The sequence below is a fragment of the Gossypium arboreum genome, chromosome 12, assembly GCF_025698485.1.
Source record: "Gossypium arboreum isolate Shixiya-1 chromosome 12, ASM2569848v2, whole genome shotgun sequence".
NCBI lineage: Eukaryota > Viridiplantae > Streptophyta > Magnoliopsida > Malvales > Malvaceae > Gossypium > Gossypium arboreum.
In genome coordinates, this window is record NC_069081.1 from 14,415,475 (window position 1) to 14,441,632 (window position 26,158).

At 31.7% G+C, this 26,158-nt stretch overlaps 1 protein-coding gene and 1 long non-coding RNA gene across 2 annotated transcripts; both read left to right on the forward strand.

Moving 5' to 3' along the window:
- Positions 1 to 21,882: 21,882 nt before the first annotated feature.
- On the forward strand, positions 21,883 to 22,928 carry LOC128285364 (uncharacterized). Its single transcript, XR_008275881.1, has 2 exons — positions 21,883 to 21,922; positions 22,717 to 22,928. It is a non-coding gene; the product is annotated as an uncharacterized LOC128285364 (long non-coding RNA).
- Positions 22,929 to 24,829: 1,901 nt separating this feature from the next.
- LOC108478438 (glyoxylase I 4-like) lies at positions 24,830 to 25,892 on the forward strand. Its single transcript, XM_017780897.2, has 3 exons — positions 24,830 to 25,081; positions 25,160 to 25,274; positions 25,349 to 25,892. Exons 1-3 carry the CDS (start codon positions 24,915 to 24,917, stop codon positions 25,637 to 25,639), a joined length of 573 nt encoding a protein of 190 aa, XP_017636386.1. The 5' UTR covers positions 24,830 to 24,914; the 3' UTR covers positions 25,640 to 25,892.
- Positions 25,893 to 26,158: the final 266 nt, after the last annotated feature.

The window sequence follows — 26,158 nt, forward strand, 5'->3', positions numbered from 1 at the left end:
GGATTATTGTATTAGTTATATTTTTCTTAACATTATAAAAATAAGAGAAACAAATTATGATAAATTAACGTGTAGGGATTAAATCTCAAATTTAACTTAAAAAAGGCATCAAAATTGAAAATAAATCATTACCTTACAATGACAAAAAATGGAAAAGAAAAAAGGACAGCTGTCCTACCTCCTCTCTTAACAAAATGAAGGCCCTTAGTTATAATAGTTGTCCATAGGTTACGTTGGGTCGGGTTGGATTAGGTTTAAGTTTGACCCTTTTAAAATTCTAGGTTTTATTAATAAGTCCAGACACAATTTGTCCTCAAAAATAGGTTTAAATTTTTGTTTAAGCCCGAATTGGGTAAAAATATTAAAACCCAGACCTAACTCAGGCCACTCGTAATAATTTATTTTTTTATTTTTATATATAAAAATAAAAATATATAATACATTAAAAACACTAAAAATATTAAAATAAATGTTTCCCAACAAATTAAAAATAAAATTTAAAAAAATATTTATACTTAAATAACACTAAAATAGATGTAACTTAATAAGCAAATACCTCTAAAATAGTAACAAAATTAACAATAAAACAAGAGTTATACAATATCCAAACAATAACAACAAAATAGTAGTAACATAATAGTGAAATGACAGCAAAACAGTAGAAAAACAGCAACAAAACTGCAAGTTTTTTTTTTTTTGCAAATTCAGACCAAGCCTGACCCCAAAAAAACCTTATTTGAGGTCTGATCCATTTTCTAAACCGGCCTTAATTTTTTTGCTCAAGCCCATTTTTCGAGCCTATAGTTTTGTCCAAACCCTCCCAAGTTTTAAGCGGGCCTTTAGGTAGACAAGACTATTAGCTAGTACCTTCATTTTATATATACTAGTATGATTTGTAGTCCACACTTCGTATTAGGTTGATTATTTATTTGTAGTCCCTATATACTTCATACATTTGGAATTTGGTCCTACTACTTTTATTTTCAAGAATTTAGTCCACTGTTTTTCAGATTTAAAAATTCAGGTCCAGTTGTTACCGTAATTAAAATTCTTCTATTAAATTCTCTTGTATGACATTTTGAATTTTTTTTAAAAAAATATTCACTTGACAGTCATTTAACAATAAAAATTATGTTGGAAATATTGATTAGGTTTTAAAAAAACACTCATTCAAAAACGTCATGATAAATTTTTTTATTGGAATAGTGTTCTTAAAAAATTGACATCAGCATTTTGATTGAAATGGTTAATAATATTAACTATTTAAACTAATTAACTACATTATATGAGTAAAGAGACCAAATTATGTCAAAAATTAAAGTATATTAATTAAATTTAAAGTTTTAGTATAGTTTAGGGCTAAAATTGAAATTAGACCATTATCATATAATGTAAAAATACAATGTCAATTTAGAAGAAAATTTGAAAATGGGATGCTATGTCTCAATCCCTAAAACTCTTAGGGCATTCAAATTATATATAACTATGTGATATTTTAATCAAAATGTCAAAATATTAACCATTTAGACTAATTTATAACATTTTAAAAATATAAAACAAAATTATTTTAGAAATTAAATTATAGATATTAAATCTCAAATTTAGGCATAATAAAAGGTCTGAAACTAAAATGGAATCATTTTTCTAAAGTGTAAAAAAATAGAAGAAAAAAAAAAAGCGCCCATCATGGAGTGCCACGTATAAACAACAGAAAGTCTTTTGTACATTCCTTTTAGATATATTAATATGGTTCTTGGCCCATGCTTTGCTTTAGGTTAATTACTTATTTATGTCAAATTATAGAGTAAACATTTAAAATTTAAAATAAGTTACAAGTCTTTATACACTTTGTACATTTGAGATTTAGTTCCCTACCCTTATTTTCAGGAATATAATTTTTTATTTTTTGGATTTAAAAAATTCAAGTTTAGTTGTTACCATCCGATTGCCTCCAAACGTGCGAGCATTTAGAGTAAAAATTGTGCAAATAAATATATATAAATTAAGTGCGGTATCTGCAAGCGAACAGGTCAATTTGTAATAAAGTTTTGTGTTACAACGAAACACTTCAGAAAGCATTATGAGAATCGTACTCAAGGGGTTGTAGATTGAAGAAATTTATTATTAAATTAACTATAGTAAATAATCGATTTACAAGTTAGTAGTACGAATCCAAATTAGAATATTAATTAAACTAATTACCTTAAATTAACCTAATGAAATTTTCTATTCCTAGTGTTGATGATGCAAACTCCCAACCTATGATCAATTAAATCCTTAATTATTAATTCAAAAATTAGTTACCCTCAACTGAATTGTTTACCACCCTTAGCTAAGAATACCTTATCGATTTCATCTTCACTAAGGATTATCACCTAAGTCACCCTCTCGGTTTCTTCTTAGACATATGGATACCGTCTCGGTCTCATAGCTTGGCACAAGTTATATTCAGCAGGCTACCCCCTTTCGGCCTCATTTATCTCGATATTATATTAGGGGTGTCACTCCCTAATATACTAAGTACTCTTAAATAAACACTCAATTTTAGATAAGTAATTATTTATTTAACAAATCAGTTTCATAACCGAAACATGCAAAATATAAAGTACACACAAGATTTTATCCCAATATTCATACAAACATTAGTTGGTCAGGCTAACGAAATATAAATAAAGGAATAAACGAAAGGGACAAAGAAATTGCTCATTGATAAATCATTGACGCAAGGTTCTAAAACAATCTTCACTCGCAAATGTCTTTACATCGAAATAGAAAAGTTTCATTTAAGCGAACATAAAGAATAAAACTAAATAAAAACAAAGTAAATAAAATTGTCTAAGTTGAAGTCTAACTAAGTCTAACCCTTTTTCAGGTGACCCTAAAGTGACTTATATAGGCTAAATTAGGGTTATTTGATGCCCACACATGTCTTGATACACTTAAAGTCTAATTAATACAAGAGATATAAAAATACTACCAAATCACGACTGCTTACATCAACATCTGTCAGCATAACATCATAACTTCGCATGTAAGAATTTTTGTTGTGTAGAAGCCGATATCACTACATTGGGTTTCGATGTTGCAACATCGAGCTAGTGTCATGACAACCAATTCCGATGTCGCAACACCGATGTTTGTTTCATTCTAGGATTTTGTTTTTCACTTCAAACTTCGGTGTTGCGACACTAGATTCCTATGTCATGACATGGTTGTCATCCTTTGTGTTTTGGGACCTAAAATGACACATTGTACACTTAAATAACCTATTAGTCATTATTAAGGCCCGAGTTGGGCTCACGGGTCATTAAAACACCAGAAAATGTGTAAAAACACTATTTTGCAATAAAATAAATCTAGGCTAATAAAAATGAAAATGTAATAAATAAACATAATGTGACTTGAAATCAAGCTCATTAATTTTGAAAATAGTCTAATTTGCCATAACGAATTGTGGCAGATCACCTTTTTTGAACACCAATCCTATTTCTCCAAATTTGAAATTTAGAGGAGACTTTGAGGGAATTTCAGCTTTGGGACATTCTTTAAGACACTCAATACGTGTATGTTTCAGCCCAAAGTATCAATCTGGCATCCTTACCCCTTTCCGAGTTCTCAAATATCGTACCTCTTCTCAGTCCTCAAAATTCGAATCTCCATTCCACATCAGCTTTAAACGACACACCACTAAACCTCAACTTGGTATAAATCATCAAGAACTTCGTATCTATTTTAGAAGGAGATAACCTACTGAAAATCTAGAGAATGACACTCAAATCAGAGATTGTCAAGAACTTGAATCGAAGTCTCTTGCTTCAGAATTTCGTACTAGTATGGATTCTTCAACTTGTGAGCCTTTTGTTCCTTTTTTTGATGATTTTGATTTGCCTATTACTCAAAGAAAGGGTGTCCCAACATGTACAAACTATCCTATTGAGAAATATGTGGCATATGGGAAATTGCTGCCATCACATAAAACATATATTTCAGTAATTGATAATATAAATTTACCAAGTTCAATTCAAGAGGCATTGAAAAATCCAACATGGAAGAAGGCTATCAAGAAAGAAATCAGGGCTTTAGATAGCAATGGAACTTAAACTCTTACAGAGTTACCTCAAGGGAAGAAGCTAGTGGGTTGCAAGTGGATATTTGCAGTTAAACATAAAACAGATGAAAGTATCAAAAGGTTTTACTCAGTCATATGGAATCGAATATCAGGAAACCTTTGCACCTATTGTCAAGTTAAACACAGTTCGAGTACTATTATCACTAGCAGTAAACAAAGACTGGCCCTTGTACCAATTAGACATAAAAAATGCCTTTTTGAACAGAGATCTTGAAGAAGATGTTTACATGGAAATACCTCCAGGTTTAGAAAACTATTCAAACAACCATCATGTGTGCAAGCTGAAGAGATCATTGTATGGGCACAGGTTTTCTAAAACAATAGTAAAAAACAGATACAATGAATGCCAAGCAAATCATTCTTTATTTATGAAATCCTCATCAAAGGGTAGAATTGTTATTCTCATTGTTTAAGTCGACGGCATCATTCTAACTGGAGATGACTCAGAGGAAATTATCAAACTCGAAAGATTAATTGCTGCTAAATTTGAAATTAAAGATCTTGGCACTCTCAAATATTTCCTAGGTATGGAGGTTGCTCGATCTAAGGCAGGGATTGTTATATCCCAAAGAAAGTACATCTTAGATTTTCTAAATGAGATAAGCATGCTTGGGTATAAACCTACAGAGACGCCTATGGATCCCAACCTAAAGTTAAAGAAAAATGTGGAAAGTGCACCAGTGGATAAAGGGCAATATCAAATACTAGTGGGCAAATTAATCTATCTCTCACATACGAGGCCAGTCATTGCATTCTCAGTTAGTGTTGTTAGCCAACACATGAATGATCTGCATGAGGAACATTTAAAGGCTATGAATCGGATTCTCAGATACCTAAAGATGACACCAGACCACTTTTTACTCTTCAAAAAGAATGAAAGTCATGAGATAGAAGTTTACACTAACGCAAGTTGGGCTGAATAATTGACTGAAAGAATATCAACAAGTGGCTATTGCTCCTTTGTTTGGGACAATCTTGTTACATGAAGAAGCAAAAAGCAGTCTGTGGTGTCAAGTAGTGCAGAATTAGAATATCGTGCTCTTGCTTCGGGCATTTGTGAAAGAATGTGGATTCAGAGATTATTAAGAGAATTAAAAGTTGATTTTAAGGACCATATAAAATTACATAGTGATAGTCAATCTACTATAAGCATTGCTAAAAATCCAGTTTATCATGATAGGACCAAGCATGTGGAAATTCACAGGCATTTCATTCCAGAGAAGGTCAACAATGGAATAGTCCAACTGAACTACATCCCTACTCAAATGCAACTTGCTAACATTCTCACCAAAGCTCTTCCTGTAACGTCCCCCTACCTGAGACCGTCGCCGGAGTCGAGCAGGAGACATTACAAAACTTATCTTAGCACTTAAACAGTTTTCATAGTAAACTATCTATCTGCGTCATGGTCGCTAAAAAACTCATATCTCGAGTTACGAAACTCGAAATCTAATTCCGTAAATTTTCCATGAAACTAGACTCATATATCTACTTACTAATTTTTTTTCTAGAATTTTTGGTCAGGCCAATTAGTACAGTTTATTAGAAAAAGTCTCCCCTGTTTCAGGGTTTGGCTACTCTGACCCTTGTGCACTACGAATCAAATTTCTTCCTGTACAGAAATCCAATGACTATGCCATTTGTTTCAATTAAAAATAAACTCAATAAGGAATCCATACAAATAAAGTTTGAGTCCTAATTCTTAATACACAATTTATGGTGAATTTCTAAAGTCAGAATAGGGAATCCAGAAATTGTTCTAACCCTGTTTCACCAAAACAGAAATATCTCATAAAATACAACTCTTTTACCTATTTTTTTCTTCCATAATAAAAATAGATTCATTAAGCTTCAATTAAAAATTTTATTCATTATCTAATTCACTTTATACTATTTTTGGTATATTTTCAAAGTTGGACTACCGCTACTGTCCAAATCTATTTTTAGTATAAAATGTTGATAACTAAGTTTATAACATCTTCATTTCTTCTCTCTACAATATTTACCAACACTTCCTCTTATTACTCTTCACTAACATATCAAAACATACCATACTTAAGGTTTTGGTAACATTTACAAAACATACCAAAATATCACTTAACAATTTAGATACTTTCAAAATGACCAAAAGACATCCTAGGTACAATGCCATTTTCCAAAAGATAGAAACTTCACCAATTTGAGTTTGGGGATCGCTTGTATCTTTGAGTCCTTATACTTTCATACCTAGCGTGCACGGAAATAAACCGTACGCTGAGAATACTCTCAGTGGTATTTCTATAAACAATAGTTTAATCAACTTTAAAACATGGTAATTCAAACACATTATTGCTATTATTCAATACCAATTAGTACTTTAATAACCTTTACTTTATTTACCCTTATTAACATAACTAGGACACTGACGGATACACGGATCCAACCCACACTCCGGGATAAACACATAGTGCTTCATCGGAATAAATTCGGAACTTTAACATTATAGTACACAAAGTACTTCATCGGAACAAATCCGAAACTTTAACGAAGAGTCGACACATAGTGTCTCATCGACTCAATGTCTGAATATCCCAATACTTCCAATTCCTATGACATGTCAATTATATCCGACTAGCCCGACATCGTTAATAGGGTATTCAAAATCACATTCATTTCAATATGGTAAAAATACTTACCTCATTCACATTTTCATACAATATAAATATCAAATATAGCAATAACGATTAAGCTCGGTTTATAAAAATACAAACCACTATTTATCGAATTTAATCGATATCTTCGTTCACTTTCTCTTTTCCTTCTTTGATGACGATCCGCGCCACGTTTGCTACTAACAATCATACAATTAAAAATCATCAATATATTAATTCATAAAACACATTTTCACTTTCTACCAAACTTTTACAAAAATTCCAATTTCGTCCTTTTCCATTGCTAATCTTTTTTTCTTTAACTTAACCTTCATATTCTCTTTTAATCAACTCATTAACAATTTCTAACTCATAAAATTCATTATAAAACATAAATTTTGAGCTCTATTCAACTTAGTCCCTATTTAAACCTAACTTAGAAATTCCTTTAACTAATCACTTCTAACTTCAATTTCTATCAATTTAACCCATAAAACCTCAAATTATTCAACTAAATCAATATCTAAAAATTCTCTATTTTTCTTCATTTTAACCTCATACATGTAGAACTTTGAATTAGGCATCCATAAACATAAAAATCATAAGAAAATGAGCTAAAACAACTTACCAATCAAACTTTAGGGCCTTAATCCTCAAATTTCCCTTTTTTATTTCTTTCTTTCTTTCTTTCTTTCTTCTTTCTTTCACGTTTGCTCTCTGTTAGTCTTTCTATCTTCTTTTTCTATTTTTATCAATTTTACTTATTATACTATTATTAACCTATAATAAATATAAAACTAACATGTGTAATAGCTATAACATAAAATATCTTATAGCTATTACACATATATACCAACTATTATACACGTTATTCAATATTAATACACACATGGCACTTAGGGTCTAATTACTAGATTAGTCCCTTTTACTTCTTTAATCTATAATTAAACTTTTATTCCTTATGCAATTTAGCCCTTTAAACTAAATGCAAGCTACTTCACTTAATTAAACACTAAATAACCATTCAACTATAATTCATAAATATTTCTAATAAATATTCATGAATAAATTTCACAGAAACAGTACTCAAGACTCAATTTTCGATACCGTAACTTTCGGTTCATTACACTTCCAATAATCAACTTGGATGAATTCAACTCCAAGCAGGGATTGTATAACATATACACTTCAGCTTGAGGGGGAATGTAGAAAAAAGCCAAATTAGCTTGTATATATTAGGATTTTACTGATACGTTGTAATTTGGTAGATTAGGATTTATTATTTAGTTTCCTAAGACAAATAGGATCAGACATTATTGATTTCTAATTAGTTGCTTTCCTAGTTTATTACGATTCCTAACTTTTTGGGATTGTCTCATTATCTTTCCTAGAATAATGGACTGAAATGTCAGTCATCCTAATATATAAGTTAGGTTGTATTTCCTTTATAAGAAGAAGAATTTTCCTGCACTCAATTTCTCAAATAATGTTAAAATACTAATTAAAGTAGAATGATTATATTTTAAATTTAAGCATAATAAAGAGACCAAAATTAAAATTTAACTATTTTTCCATAATATAAAGAAAAAGAAAAGCAACATGATACATCACGTGTCAATAAAGAAAGGCCTTTTGGACATTCCTTTTATATAGAGTGATTATTTGTTTGTGTGAAATTATGAGTAATAATTTGAAGGTTAAAATATGCCATAAGTCTCTATATATTTCTTATATTTCAAATTTAGTCCTCTTACTTTCATTTTTAGGAATTTAGCCCCTCTACTTTTTAGATTTAAAAATTCAAGTCCAGTTGTCACCATTATTAAAAAATTTCTATTAAATTATTTGATATGACATTGGAAATTTAAAAAAATAATTTGTAATAATGTAACAATAAAAATTACGTTGAAAATTTTGATTAGATTTTTTATAACACCCCTAACCCTTATCCGTCGCCGGAACAAGGTTATGGAGCATTACCAGACTTTACGGATTAAATACGGACATTTCGCAACCTTTATTATACATATCAAGAATCAATCATATAACACTCATTTTTCCCTTAGATGAGTCCTCGAGGCCCAATATACACCTTAGAAGTGAATCAAGATTAAACCGGATACTCAGGGAATTTTGCCAAAATCTAAAAAAAATTCTTAGGAGCAAGGACACACGCCTGTATGGCCGGCTCACACGACCAAGAGACACGCCCATGTCTTCGCCCGTGTCCATACCCGTGTAACTCTCTGACTTAGGTTACACGGCCAACCATAAGCCTTTGTGCTAAGCTGTGTGAAAGGTGAAGGGGTCACATGGCCAAGCCACATGCCCATGTGCCAGGCCGTGTGTCACATACGGTTAAGACACACACCCGTGTTGTCGAAAATAGGTCATTTTATGGCCTCTTTTCTCACCCATTCTTGATTTCAACCTACACACCTCAAATTTCATACATATAGTCCTTAATAAGAACTCTAAAGCGACCAATTCTTAACTTTAATATGGTCATATTATCACATATATAAGACAATTCACACATGCAACTACTTTTATTAACATGATTTATAAATTTATTCACTACTATGCTTAGGAATTATTTATTCATTAACCACACTAACACTTATACCAAACTTAACAAAACCATGCATATATAAGTTTACTTGAAATATAAACAAAATATAATTCTTGACATTTACACAACCATTTCAACCCCTATACATGCCATATAGACCATAATATGTATAACAAAATCTACCGGAGCAAACTAGATAGTGTTGCCTAATGTGTTGATCTAATCCTCTGATTTCACGTTAATCTACAAAGACATTAAACAAACAAGAAAGCTTAATAAAGCTTAGTAAGTTCGTTGGCTTTAAACATAAATCTTACCGAACATACTATAACAATTCATTTAAATAAATCATTTCATATACATTTCCTGCCAATCACATCTTCAATTGATGAATTCACTTATTTCAGATCAATAACAATAATAACTTTAAGTTTTCAAACATTAATTCCATATATCACTTACCAACCCTTGTCAAATCGGAGAATATCTTACGGAAATGAGTACATCGCATTCGAAAGCCCGAAGGCTGCATAAAAGCACATAAGTGCTAAAAGGAAACCCATGAGGGTTGAACAGAAGCTCATAGGAGTTAAACGGAAACCCAAAAGGGTTAAATTGAAGCTTAGAGAGCTGAACGTAAACCCATTAGGGTTAAACTGAAACTCATATAGGTTAACTGAAGCTCATGAAAGCTAAACGGAAAGTAAACATGGAAGTTCGCAACAAGTGCTGAACCTCGGGTTACTTGGGTAAATTGCCATCAATTCTTCCTTTGCCACATAATGATTGTACTCAATCCCGCGTTCCACTTTAGTCGAATAATTATTTCAATTCACAATTTAATAATATTTCATTTTTCAACAATATATTAAATACATAATATCATTCATCAATTCAATATAATTAATAAACTTTAACCATACAAACTTACCAGGGTTAAATTGTAGAATTTGTAGTAGTTTAGGGACTATTCTGCTAATTTTTCTTTTTTCACAATTATCTACAAGCTCTTGATCTAAAATGTAAAATTATTCATGCATTAGCATATATTTCAGTTTCAATTCACTTTACAACCAATACCCTTCAAATTTTAGAATTACATAATTACCCTAACTTTTATAATTTTTTGCAATTTAGTCCCTTACTAATTTGTCTACCAAATGAACTAATTTTTCTCAATTGAAAATTTATCTAAGTATTCTAGGCTATCTTAAAGCCTTTGATACATAAAAATTTAATAGCAAACCTTAATTCTTAAATTCTTCATAATTTAGTCCTAAAATCAATATCTATCAAATTCATTTTATAAAATCATCATATGACAAAAGTAAAGCCCTAAATCCATATTAATTCATCACAAACATCCAACACTCATCAATGGTAACTTTTAAAATTACTCATAAAATCCAAAACTAATGAAATAGATAATTGGACCTAGTTGTAAAAGTCCCAATAACACAAAAATTTCAAGAAAAGAGTAAGAATTGAACTCACTTGATGTAAAAATATGAAAAACCAGCTTTTGGACACTCTTCTATGGTGTTTTTGGCTGAAGATTGATGAAATGTCTAAATTTTCAATTTAGTCATTGTTTTAACTTTTACCTTAATTCCCAAATGACTATTTTGCCCCTAATTCATCCAATTTCAAGATTTTTCTCTGCACATGCCGTTTCAGCCTTCTAATAAGTGTTTAATTGCGTTTTTGCTCCTCCTTAATTTACTATTTAAGCTATTTAATCACTATTTCTTTTTAACTAATAAATTTTACATATTTTTCAATTTAGTCCTTTTTTTTAATTAACTATCAAAACGTTAAAATTTTCTAACGAAAAATTAATATAAACTCAATGAAACTCCGTAAATATTTATAAAAATATTTACGGCTCGGTTTATGAAATCGAGGTCTCGATACCTCATTTTCGAAACTACTTAACTTAATACTTTCTTCTAAAACACAAATCACTATTTCAAAAGTCTTCCTAAAATCACATTTAACTCATAAATACTAAATAATAAAATTTTTGAACTCATTCATCGGATTTAATGGTCTCGAACTACTGTTTCTGACACCACTGAAAATTAGGCTGTTACATTTTTTCTTATCAAACATTCATTCGAACTCGTCATGATAAACTATTTTTTCTTACTGAAATAGTGTTCTCAAGGAAATTTGACCTCAACATTTTGATTGAAATATTTATCAATATTAACTATTTAGGCTTACCAATGACATTATAAAAGTAGAGGAATCAATTTATGTAAAAAATGTGAAAAATAAAATAGAATAAAATAAATAAAAATAAAGAACACATAAATTTTACGTGGAAACCCTTTCGGGAAAAAAACCACGGGCAGAGGAGAAGAAAATTCACTATGTCGAAAAATTTTTACTCAAATACAAGAGGAATAGACTATGTCTATTTATAGGCTTGCAAAGCCATATTCTAGTAGGATTGAAACACCTTATCCTAATCAATATAAAATAGATGGAGTTTAATAAGGTTTAAAACCTTATTCTAAAATAAAATAAAAGAAGTCTAGTTCTATATGGATTTTACTTTTATTTTATTTTCCATCGTATTTTATTTAAATAAGAATTTGGGTCACTTAATTCTAACAATCTCCACCTTGACACAAATTCTCAATGAACAAGTTCTTCATCGCGAACTTTCAATAAACAAGTTCTTCACCTCTTCCAAAAACCCCTTAAGGGTTTAACTTCAACAATGAACACCAACCAAGTCTAAGCAATGCTCAAACTTGGTTATAGGAAGTGACTTAGTCATCATATCTGCAGGATTTTCATGAGTGCTAATTTTGCTCACAACAATATCACCACGAGCAATAATATCACGAACAAAATGATACCGAATATCAATGTGTTTTGTTCTCTCATGAAACATTTGATCTTTTGTAAGAAAGATGGCACTGACCGTCACAAAATATTGTGCTGATTTGAAGGTCTTCATTGAGTTCACTAAATAGTCCCTTCAACCAAATAGCTTCTTTACAAGCCTCAAGAATCGCCATGTACTCGCCTTCAGTGGTAGACAAAGCGATCGTAGTTTGCAAAGTGGCTTTCCAACTAATTGCACAACCTCCGATTGTAAAGACGTAACTCGTGAGAGATCTTCTTCTATCAAGGTCTCCAGCAAAATCAGCATCAACATACCCTATAACTCCATCTTTAGTTCTTCCAAACTGTAAGCAAACATTAGTAGTGCCTCGTAAGTATCTTAAAATCCATCGAATCGCTTTCCGGTGTTCTTTACCGAGATTCGCCATGTATCGCTAACCGCACCGATCGCATATGATAAATCGGACGTGAACAAACCATAGCATACATGAGAGATCTTATTGCACTAGAGTATGGAACATGTGACATGTACTCAATCTCATTATCGATTGAGGAGATAAGGCCGATGAAAGTCCGAAATGGGCTAAAGGAGTACTAACAGCTTAGCACTCTGCATATTGAACTCCGCAAAGAACTTTCTCAATGTACCCTTCCGACTTAGGTACAATTTACTTGCTTTTCTATCTCGAGAATCTCCATACCAAGTATCTTCTTTGCTGGTCCTAAATCTTTCATCTCAAATTCTTCACTTAGTTGGGCTTTAACCTTTCTTATCTCTCTTTATCTTTTTCGCTATCAACATGTCATCAACATAAAGAAGTAGATACACAAAAGAACCATCACCGCTTTTTCTTAAAGTAGACACAACTGTCAAAACTACTTCTTTTGAAATCATGAGAAGTCATAAAGGAATCAAACCTCTTGTACCCTTGTCTTGGTGATTGTTTCAAACCGTAAAGGGACTTTTTCAACAAGCAAACATAGTCCTCTTTTTCGAGACTATAAAACCCTCCGGTTGTTGCATGTAAATATCTTCCTCAAGTTCTCCATGCAAAATGCAATTTTACATCTAACCGCTCAAGCTCCAAATCATGCATGGCAACAATACCAAGCAAAGCTCGAATCGAACTATGCTTAACAACCGGAGAGAACACATCTGTGAAGTCCACTCCGGAATTTGATCAGTAACCCTTTGCAACAAGCCTTGCTTTATATCCGGGTTCTTCAACTCCTGAGTCCTTCTTTCTTTTAAACACCCATTTACAACGAATGCCTTTTTACCTTTAGGAAGTTTTACAAGATCCCATGTTCTTTTTTGTGGAGTGATTCCATCTCCTCTTGCATAGCAAACATCCACTTTTTCGAGTCTTCACACTAATCGCCTCGAATAATTAAATGGCTCTTGATTCGCATCTATATCTTCACCACATTTAAAGCATAAGCAACTAGATCAACCTCGGCATACTTCTTTGGAGGTTTAATTTCTCTTCTTGTCCTGTTTTTGGCGATAGAGTATTGCGGTGAAGAAGCAACTCTATTCTCAATTTTGTCTTGGCTTGAGGAGTTGATTACGTATTAATCGATGCTCCACCGCTTTTGGTTTTCTTTATTGGAAGAGTCTTTAAGAGATAAGTTAGGTAGCATAGCGTTTCATCAAAAACAACATCTCATTAATCACAACTTTTCTATTTTCAGGACACCATAACTTATAGCCTTTTACACCACTTTATAACCAAGAAAACGCATTTAATGGATCTCGGTTCCAATTTTCCATTATCAACATGAGCATACGCAGGACACCCAAAAATCTTTAAATCGTAATAATTAGCGGATTACCGCACCATACCTCTTGTGGAGTCTTTTTCTCAATGGCAAGCGGATGGAGATCGGTTGATCAAAAACATGCAAGAGAGGTCGCTTCGCCCAAAATGACTTCGTAAGTTGGCATTTGACAACATACATCGAACCTTCTCCATGATCGTTCGTTCATTCGCTCGCAACGCTGTTTTCTTTGTGGAGTATGACGAATCGTCAAGTGTCTCATGATCCTTCGACTTGCACAATTTATTAAACTCATCGAATGTAACTCTAAGCCATTGTCTGCATGCGGAGGTATTTTATCTGCTTTTCCGTCTGTTTTTCAATCATAATTTTCCAAGACTTAAATGTGGAAAACACATCGCTTTTCGCTTGGAAGAACGCCCAAACTTTTTCGGAAAATCATCAATAAAGGTTAGCATATAATTAGCTCCACCTCTCGAAGGCACTCGGACGGCCCCCACGGATCGAATGGATATACTCCAACGTTTCCTTCGTGTTATGGATTCCTCTAGTGAATCGAACTCTCTTTTGCTTCCCAAAACACAAGTGCTCACAGAAATTCAGTTTGCAAATTCCTTGCCTATTAAGAAGTCCTCTTTGCTTAATTTCGCCATGCCATTCTCACTCATATGCCCTAGGCGCATATGCCAAAGTTTAGTAATATCATCATCCGACAAGGAAGAGGAAGCGGCAATTGCATCACCAAGAATGATGAGAACCTCAGAAACATATAACTTGGCAATCTTTCTTTGCCCTTTCATCACAACAAGGACCCTTTGAAATCTTTAAAACCCCACTTTCATTTGTGTATCTGCACCCTTTTGAATCAAGAGTACTCAACGAAATTAAATTTCTTTTCAATTCGGAACATGCCGCACGTCACTAAGTGTTCGACAACTCCATCAAACATCTTAACTTTAATTGTTCCAACACTGCGATTTTACATGAAGCATTATTTCCCATCAAAATAACACCTTCAGACATCGTTTCATAAGTTGTAAACCAATCCCGATTGGGACTCATGTGGAAGGTGCACTGAATCAAGTATCCACTCTCGCTTACTTTAGAATCATTGATGAAGCAACTAGAAGTTCACCATCGCTGTAGTCTTCTACAACATCGCCTTCACCGAATTTTCCGTTGTTTTCCTTTTGATTCGCAGCCTCCTTTTAATCTTATTTTGTAGCTTATAGTACTCGATTTAATGTGCCCTTTCTTCTTGCGAAGTTGCAAGTTTTACCTCTGCTTGAAGATTTCGATCTACCCTTAGATTTACCACGAGGATTCCGTTCTCGTGTTCTACCACGATCATCATCAACATTAGGTCTTGTCTCCCACGAACAATGAGACCCTCTCCCCGAGAGTTGGGTTTAACCACAAGATGCTTCATCTTATCATACGAGGTTAAAGAATCATAAACCTCATCAACTGTGAGAGACTCGCGGCTATATAAAATCGTGTCTCTAAAGGTTGAATAAGACAGGGCAACGAACAAAGTAGAATTAACCCTAGATCTTCCTTATCATATCGAACCTCCATGGCCTCCAAGTTTGAGAGAATTTCTTTAAACACCTGTTAAGTGTTCGTGTATGACGCACCTTCCTCCAAACGATGAGCATAAAGACGCCGCTTCATATGCAACTTGCTTGTTAAAGTTTTCGACATACATATTTGTTCTAGCCTCTTCCATAATGCAATGCAGTTTTCTCTTTCATCACATCCCGCAAAATTTCGTTGGACAAATGCAGATGTAATTGTGTTAATGCCTTTCGATCCTTACGCTTCTTCTCTTCATCTGTTAATGTCGAAGGCATCTTATCTATCCTAGCGTGGCATCCTCTAGATCCATCTGTGCAAGAAGCGCTTGCATCTTAATTTGCCACAACGCAAATCGGTGTTGCGATCCAACAATGAATTTCATACTTCAAATACGCCATTACCGTGATCGAGATGAATAACCCTAAGCTCGATACCAATTTGTGAAAAATAAAATAGAATAAAATAAATAAAAATAAAGAACACATAAATTTTACGTGAAACCCTTTCGGAAAAAACCACAAAGAGAGGAGAAGAAAATTCACTATGTCGAAAAATTTTTACTCAAATACAAGAGGAATAGACTATGTCTATTTATAGGCTTGCAAAGCCATATTCTAGTAGGATTGAAACACCTTATCCTAATCAATATAAAATAGATGGAGTTTAATAAGGTTTAAAACCTTATTCTAAAATAAAATAAAAGAAGTCTAGTTCTATATGGATTTTACTTTTATTTTATTTTCCATCGTATTTTATTTAAATAAGAATTTGGGTCACTTAATTCTAACAAAAAAAATGAAGTATATAGATTAAATCTTAAGTTTCAAAGATACTCTAGAGGTAAAAGCGAAATTTGATTAATGAGAAGTCATGTATCAATTTTAAGACTCTCAAGACATTCAAATTATATATAACTATGTAATATGTTAATCAAAAGTTAATTAATTAATTGATTGGACTAATTAATGATATTATAAAATATAAAAAATTATGTTAGAAATTAAAATTTTGATGTTTTCAAAAATGTAAAAAGAAAAAAACCATGAGGATAGACCCACTTGTGACCAAAGGAAGGGCTTTTTTGATATATAGGCATATAGATACTTCAACTCTTCAAATTTGCAATTATAAGAAGCAAAAACAGCATTAGGGTTTTAATCCACTCCAGCCCTGTTAAGATAAGAGCATATATAGTTTGGTTACTTTAATAAGCTTGTTGTCGAATTTTAATATCATTTTTTAAGTTTAAATATGAAAACCCTACTTTATAACATGAAATCATTGTAGAATTTATTTTGATTTTTTGTATTTTAATTTGATATTGTAATCTAGATCGGACATCTATTTGGGAGGAATTTTTTTTTTAATTTCTCAAGGTATTTTTACAGAAGCGAGCCCAGTAACTAATTCTCTCCATTCTATGATGTTAGTCACAAATTTTAAAACTGCTCCATAACTTATTTAAGAGAATTTAACTTTTTTTTTTAAAATACATTGATTTCGTTTTGAAGGATAAAATTCTCTATGATGGATCCAACAATATAGGTTATATTTGGGTTCATACTGACGTTACTTTCTAGGGTAAATATTTTTCTAGACAACTTGATTTTCAATTAGGGGTGAGTAAAATTTGATTCGATTCGAAAAAAAAATTCGAGTTATTCAAATTATTCGAGTTTTGAGTTCAAATCAAGTCGAATTTTACAATTCAAATAACTCGAATAATTTGAATAACAGATTGGTTCAAATACCCTTTTGGTCCTTGTCAATTTTCAAAATGAGCAACTTGGTCTCTCTCTTAACAAAAATTACAAAAAAAAATCAAAATAATTTTCAAAATTCAAAATATTTATAAAATATCCAAAATTTATACTTTTTAAAAATTATAATAATTTAAAAAAGTTAAAAGTTTAAAATTTGGAATCTAAATAAGTTGATTAATTATTCAAGTTTATCATGCTAAAGTATCTTCTTCTTCTTCTTCTTTTTCTTCTTCTTCTTCTTCTTCTTGTTTTTGCTTTGAAAAAGCTTTCAAATATATATGGCTTCAAATTTATGTGTTACAAAATGGGATTAGTTATACTGTAAGAGGATTTTAATTTGACATGTTTAATTTTTTAATTTAACTCGAATAATTTCACTCGATTCGAATCGAATTTCATTTTACTCGGCTTAATTCGAAAAAAATTTAAATTAAGATAAGATAATAAAATAGAACCCGTCAACTCGATTAACTAAAAAAATTTCACTCTATTTAATTGAATGTTCACTCTTACTTTCAATCAAACATTCATACTGTTATCAATATGTATCTTATTAGGGATTGGAATCATTTTACTTCTTTATTCTAACAAAAAAAAATGTGTAAAGTATTAGGAAAGCCCTTATACTTAGGAGTGGATTGCATTTCGACCCCACTACTAAAAAATGGGTAAATTAGTCCTTATACATTTCAAAACGTGTAAATTAGTCCTCCGTTAAATTTTATCATTAAATGATGACATTGAATGTTAATTTAAATAGTTAATTACTAATTTGGTCTCCGAGCTATAGTTAAAATATCATTTAGATTTATTTTTTAAAAATTTTCTTAACAATAATTTTAGAAAATTAAAAATCTTAAAAATAAATATAAATTATTAAAAATATATTAAATATATTAAAAATTATGTTGAAACAAAATCAAACTCAGATTTATTAAAGCCAAAACTTACATTCAAAGAAACTCTTCTCTGTCGAATCATGGTTTTTTTTTGTTTTTTTTTTGAAAATGGAGCTCTCTTTCTATAATAGGGAAAATTTTTCCATTTTCAATAAAATTCTCGATTTGGTAAGAAGTAGAGGTGTCCATGGGCCGAGCCGGGTCGAGGTCAGGTCCAAAATAAATTCAAGCCTAGACCTATTTTTAGTCGGCTTGCCCAAAAAACTCATTTCACTATTAAAAAAATTATATTTATAATTAGATTTAAATTAAAAAATATTTTTATTATTTAAATTGAATTTGGGTCGGGTCAATCTAAGGTGTGAAAATCCTTGTCCAAGCAAAACCCTAATCAGGCCAAGCCTATCGAGTCGGCCAAGCTACCTGGCCCTTGGATAGGTCTAATAAGAACTATCTAATGCAATGAAACACTAACCTTACCTGTTGAAAATGCTCTCTAGTGTAGTTCTAAAAGCACCCATTCAATAAAATCATGATTTTATTACTATTGAAATACAATCAAACGAAAGAACTAACATACACTAAGATTTTGCTTCTCTTTTTTGCGATGAAGAAGAAAATAAAGACAATGAGCTTCTTTTGTTGTTTCTCCATCTCTAGAGACGTGTTGATGGCTTTGGGATTTTATTTTAAATTAAAATTTCACTTTTTATCTTTTATTTCTTTTCATAAATTTAAAATATTATTTTCTAAAACTTCAAAATCAATGAATTCCTTGATTAGAACCCATAAATTTAGATTAAAAATTCAAAACCTAGAAATTATTAAATCCAATAACTTAAAATTAAAGCTTGTTAGAGTATTAAACAATATAATATATTGAAATAGGAAAGTTTATAATAGCTAAGGAGATACAAAAATGAATAATCGAAATTATAAAATGGTGATTACACACAATTGAGAGATACGAAAGTATAGGAGATGCGAAAATGGGTATTCGTTAAAGTAGAATAAAGTAAACATTAAATAAATTTTTATGTACCTTTTAATTGGAAGTATGGGTGATGGGAATAAAACTAAACATTAAGGAAAGCATGAGAAATTTAAAAGTGAATAATCAAAACTTTTAGTTGATTTTTTTCTCCACTCAAGATTTTTATTTATTTATGATTTCAATCAAGCATGGGAAACCTTTTTTATTTTTCTAGGTTTTGTAAAATAGGAAGAAAGCCTTGTAAAAAGACAATGGTTTATGGTTTCGACTCGAAAGTTTGATAAATTTTTAAAGATTTTTACATATATATATTTTGAATTTTTATAAATTTTTATTCATATTTTTAATTTTAAAAATATTTTAATGTGAATTTTAACATTTTAATAATTCATATTTATTTTTAATATATTTTAATTTTTAAAATTATTGTTGAGAAATTTTTTGATAAAATTAAAATGATATTTTAGCTATAGTTTAAAGACCAAATTAGTAATTAACTATTTAAATTAACATTTCACACCATCATTTAACTGTTAAAATTTAACAAAGGGATTGAAATGTATAAAAATTAATTTGTCTATTTATTCAGTAGAGGAGTCAAAATACAATCTATCCTAAGTAAGGGCTTCCCTTGTACATTTATCAAAAGAATCTAATAGTAATGAAGATAACATTCATCGGCTGGACAACTTAAGGCCTAAATAAACGCTACTAAATTATATTTCTTGAGTTTGGACTTCTTTGTGATGTGGTCATGGAAAATGTTTAATCCAAAACTACATGAGCTATCTTGTCTATAACCCAAAACAGTTGACTTGGACACAGCACAAAGCTCTATCTGCTTGTATTTACGATTCTTATGGATATTCTAGTTCTTTTCTTACCACTTTTGCGCCCCTTTTCCCCCTTTTTTGCACTTTCCTAAACCTTGATTTATGGATGTTGTCGTTGAGATTGCCGTCGTCGTCATAGTCTAACTCACCCGTTTGTAGCTGTATTCACAGCTGGGGTATCAATAAGTTCCGCTGCCATAGTTGTATATATAGATAACAATTTCATGTTAGTATTTCTGATAAAATATTCGATACGTTTGTTGGAAATGAAGAAAATGTTAACCCTGAGGTAGTGACTGTGACAGCCCTATTTTGACCCTAGTCGGGAAGTGGTTTCGGGACCACAAAACCGAGACACAGAAAAATAATTAAATGTCATATTCCATGTTTATTGTGTGTGCACATGCATATATGAAGGTTTTATGCTTTAATTTTGACAATTGAATATGAAATTGTAAATAGGACTTATGTGTAAAAAATGTGAAAGATGATGGGTAATTTTTAAAAGTGGTTTATAATAAAGGTACTAAAAGGAATGGTTTTGCATGTCAAATTGCCCATTTTATTGTTGGTGGCCGGCCATGTTGCTAGTTAATAAATAATATATATATATTTTCTATTATCAATATGTTAATTAAATGGCTTTTATTTATTGAATAATAATAAAAGAATAAAGAGAACATGGGTGATAAAAACAAAGTGTTCATCTTTGTTTCTTGAAGAACCGAATGTGAAAGAAGTTTAGGGGAGGAACATCATTCGGTCATCCTAGTCTTAATTAAGGTAAGAAGTTTTGATTAATTCTTGAAATTTTAGTTAAATTCTAGTAAATTACTAAGTTCCTTATTAGACCCATGTTAAATTTTTGATATTTGGTGAATGAATATGGTTTTCGGTCATGGTAAATAATAAAGAATGTGGTTGTTGTTCTTGTTAACTTGGATGAATTTTGGTGGATAGGTGTTTGAATCAAACAAATGATCATGTGTGTACACTAGATGCTAAGTGAGAAGAATCGGTCATTATATTAGAGGTCATTGCGAATATGAACTTAGTTATTGTGAGTGATGAGTGTGTTTTGAGTTGATGAAAAAAATGCTTAAAATGTGTTATAAGCAAATTATATGCTAAGCTAAGGTTGTTAAATTATCAATTTTTCTTCCTTGCGAATATGTGTTTATAAAGATGAGTGGTGTTGAACGTTTTAAATAATTTAGATGATTATTAATCTAGGTATAAGCTAGGTAATATTAATTGATTGTGACTTAATTGTTTTATAGCAAGTGCCGATTATAGAAATTTCAAAATTCGGTCTTAGATCTTAATGTATATTTTTTTTATTCCATTAAGTTGAATTGGAAAGTTGTTACATGCAAAGAAGATGATTAGGACTTATATAGACAATCGGCATTAGCTAAGGAGTGAGAATGTTGATTGGTAATGTATATGTAAATGAGTAGTGTTATACAGATATGATCTATTTGGTAATAATCGCATTGGCTACACTAGTGTATAAGAAAACGAAGTAAGCTATGTGAGTTTTGCTTATGTATGCGAAACTAGTATAAGATGAATGATCGGTTACTAGGGTTATAAAATCATTTTGAGTTGAGTTATAAGTGACTATCGTGGCTTGATGAGTTCTTACCATTTTTAGTTACAAATAAGTATGAAGTTTGAACCATGGCATAATTATAAATATTAATACATATTGAAATTGTTATGTGATTGCCGAATGTGAATTATGAGTAAACAATATGGGTTAAGATATTAAACAAATCTATTTGTATTTATTAAGCTAAAGAGCAAGGAGGATCGAAGTCGGATAGGGGAAAAGAGAAGGCAATAGAGTAGCCAATCTACTACCGTTTCAATATACCGAGGTAAGTTTTTAAGTAGGCTCTTCTAGTATACATAATTAAAGATGCCTATAAGAATATGGTAAATGAATCGAAATTTTTGGTTGGCACTTGAATAAAATTGTTCATTAATTAATGTGGGTATGCGATTCATAGTGAGGATCATTTGGAGTTGAGCTGTAATGGTGTTATGAACATGTGAATTTGAGTATAACTTTGGAGTTGAAATGTGAATGATGATATGTATATTGATAGAATCTATCCGGACTCAAGGTCCGCAGGTTATGAGCTGGAAAAAATATAACCGGTTAAGTCCCGAAGGCATTCGTATGCGGGTTATTATAACCGGTTAAGTCCGAAGGCATTTGTGCTGGTTGTTACATCCGAGCCAAATTCAAGGTATTTATGTTGGAAAGGTGGGACTCGTCGTAATAATTCCGATTAATGTGCTCATAATCCCTAATATGACCATGTATGGATCGTATATACATTGGAAAAAAAAATTGGTACAAATTGTCGGTTGTGATTACGAAATCGAATAATGCTCTTCCGGCCATTTCTTAGGATTATATGAAGTCTATAGCTCACTCGAGCTACATGAAATTGAATCAAATGAAATTTAGTTAAGTTTGACTTCGAATGTATAAACCTATTGATAAAAGTGTAAATTAAAACGAATACGTGATCTTGTGCATAGGCATTTATTTATCCTTATGAATGCTATTTCTTTTGTGTTTTTGTTTCAAATGAGTTCCTTACTTATAAACTTACTAAGCATCGAAACGCTTACTCTGTTGCTTAAATTCTCTGTATTATAGATTTTGTTCGTCAGCTATCGGACTCAGAGGTGTCAAAGTCGAAGTCATCCACACTATCTAAGCCACTTTTTGGTATTCTTCAGTTGAACTTGATAATGGCATGTATAGGGCTGACCCTTGTTGTTAATTAAGTATCCTTTGGTAATGTATATTCGTATAGCCATGCGAAAATGGCTTGTATATTTTGAGTATAACATTATGATCATTTTGTATATATGGTCTTATGATATGGTTATTAAGTGGTGTGGAAATGCTTGGTAATGATTAGCCATTGGAATGGCCAATCATGGTCCTATTGGTGCTACATATGTCATGGCTAATCGTGATTATACTTGGAAATAATGTATGTCAAATTACTAGTTGATTCATGGAAAACTATGAAATAGGTAAAATTTACCTTAAAATAGATGCTGACAGCAGCAGTGATGTGAATTTGAAAAATCACTAAAAATAGTAGAAATGGAATTAAATAATGAATAAATTATGTAATCGAATCTTGATGAGTCTATTTTCATATGAAAAAAAACGAAACGACCATATGAGCCGTATTTTATGAGATGTTTAAGTTTTCGTGAAAAAGGGCCAGAGCGATTTTTGAATCCCCTGTTTTGAATTTGGAAATTCACCATAAATTAACCAGAGATAATTAGAAGTCATGCTTTATATGTACAGATTCCTTTTTGAGTCTAGTTTCATTAGAAACAAACGGCATAAGTATTGAAGCTCTGTACAGGGAGATATCTAAGTTGTAATGCATGAAGGTCAGAGTAGTCGAACCTTGAAACAGGGGAGACTTTAACTAATAAACTGTACTAATTGGCCCGACCAAAAATTCTAGAAAAAAATTAGTAAATATATGTATGAGTCTAGTTTCAGGAAAAATTTACGGAATTGGATTTCGAGTTTTGGAACTCGAGATATGATTTTTATAGTGACTGTGATGCAGTTAGCTAGCTCGTTTGGAAATTTTAAAAATGAATTGTATGAGCTGTTTAAGTAAGGAGTTAAGTCCGTTAGCACCTCGTGTTCGACTCCGACAATGGTCTCGGGGTACGGGGTGTTCCAGTGACTCTTACTGATCAAACATTACATGTCATAGTGTTGACCAAAAACATCCAGACTTGTTCCCAACTGTTGACCTGTGACGTGATCACCATGCATGAGGCTAGGCTAGGGTGTCAATTGCAACGCGATTTTACTGTCAAGTCAAATTTCATGGAACGGGAAGCAGCAAAGAAGTTTCTCACCTTTTTGGAACTTTGTACTCCCTGTCTTTAGGATACCTCGAAAAGGCAAAAACAGCACTGCCTCTTCCTTTATGCTTGTTTGGTTATAGCCCTTCAAAATCACCATTTTTTGGCACAAATGAACAATATTAGAATAGATTTTGTTATTCGCTTATTTTAGCGGCATCTTCAACACGATCTTAGGCAACAAGCTAAACCAGACAGCCTTTTTTTTTTTCTTGCAAATTGATTTTGTGCAGATCCTGATGGGAGGGAAAAAAAATCTTTGTCACTTTCACCTATATGGTTATACCGATGAATGATCAGTGCAAAAAACGCGTGATAAAGCAGTAACTAGCTAATTTTAATCCACATATAGAAAATCTACATACCAAATAGTATACGACATAATAATCTCAACTTGGAAACTATATACGTTATCTTTTACAACTGTTAATCGAATCCGATTATTCCTGAAAAATGTGAACTCTCCATCAATAAATCATAACTTGAGGTTCAAAACTATGTACCAGAATGGGAAATTCAATGATAAAAGGGTTAAAGACCCTCTACTTAATGTCTAACTGCCTCTTGTCTGTATAAATAAAAACCATAAAACCAATGAAACAGATAGTTTTTTTTTTTTTAATTAATGGAATATGAATACCAGCTTGGGAGCATTAATTTAATTACAACGTTTCAGGTACAGAAGCTAAATGGCTGTTTTGATATTTGAACTTGTACAATTTTTTTCCTATTTCTTCAAAAAAAAAAAAAAGGGGTCTATGTATCTGATTGGGAAGTAAGAGAATTTGCCAGGAAAGTTCCTCATAATTACTTGAGTTTGAATTCATGAAATGAGATGTTTCACTGTTTGCTTTTTGCTTTATAAAAGACCACAAGGCAGTGACCTAGTCATCATGCAAAGTGAGATAGTAGAGATAGGCAGAAGCAAAGTGTAAGAGTGAAACCATGTTGGACTCTGTGGAAGCAAACAACTTTGAGGCATTGCCACTTCTGTCATTGAATCATGTCTCATTGTTGTGTAGATCAGTCTGGGATTCAGTGCGGTTCTATGAAGATGTTTTGGGCTTTGTTTCCATCAAACGCCCTTCTTCTTTCAAGTTCAATGGAGCTTGGTAACCTTACTGCTCTACCCTTGTTTAGTAAAATCCAGTGTTGAATGAAACAGGATACTAACTGAACAACTGATGCAGGTTGTATAATTATGGCATTGGGATACACTTAATTGAGAATCCATCAATCGATGATTTCGACACTATCGTTGAACCTCGACCGATTAATCCAAAGGATAATCACATATCCTTCCAGGTATAGCAAAATGAAACCAAGTTGAATCTTTCAGAAACCAAGCAGCACTAACAAGTTTCTGTTTGAAATAACAGTGTACTGATGTTGGCCTTGTCATGAGGAGGCTGCAAGACATGGGAATGAAGTATGTTACGGCGGTGGTCGAAGACCAAGGGAACAGGGTTGATCAGGTATTCTTTCATGATCCAGATGGTTACATGGTTGAGCTCTGCAACTGTGAGAACATTCCTATCATTCCTCTTTCTTCATGCTCATTCAAGCAAAGGCTAAGCAGTTTCTACAAGTCTGCACCGGCTAAATGCGGATTCATGGAAAACGCCATGATGGAGAGCTTAAGCATGGAAATGTTGAACATTTCATTTTGAATCAGCACAAGGAAAAGAAAAACTGTGAGCAACTTTCATTTTTCTTTTTCTGCTATTATATTCTGCAATTGTTTTCACAAGTCTTACAATGGTGTGCTGTCTTGTTTTTCCTGAACAACTTGTGTATTTCGTAATGGTTATAGCAGTTAATAAGTATGTGAGATTGAGTTGCAATCCTTGTGTAATATATCTATACCCTATCAGCCTAAATGAGGCTTTTGATGTATAAATGAAAGAAATATGGTTTGCAAAATCTCAGTGTTTTGCCATTTTGTGCCTTTCCCCTCAGCAATGTTACTCATATTCTTATTTATTTTCTTCAATTAAATCTCGTAATAGATACTTATATTCTTCATAAATTTTAAATTTAATCCTTATATTTTATTTCCAATCATTTAATCTCTCTATTTTTAGAATTCAAAATTTTGAAATAAAAGATTTTACATTAATGTATTTTAATTTTCGATAATAAATACAAAAAATAAATAAAATAATGTACACAAAAAATTATTTATGGCG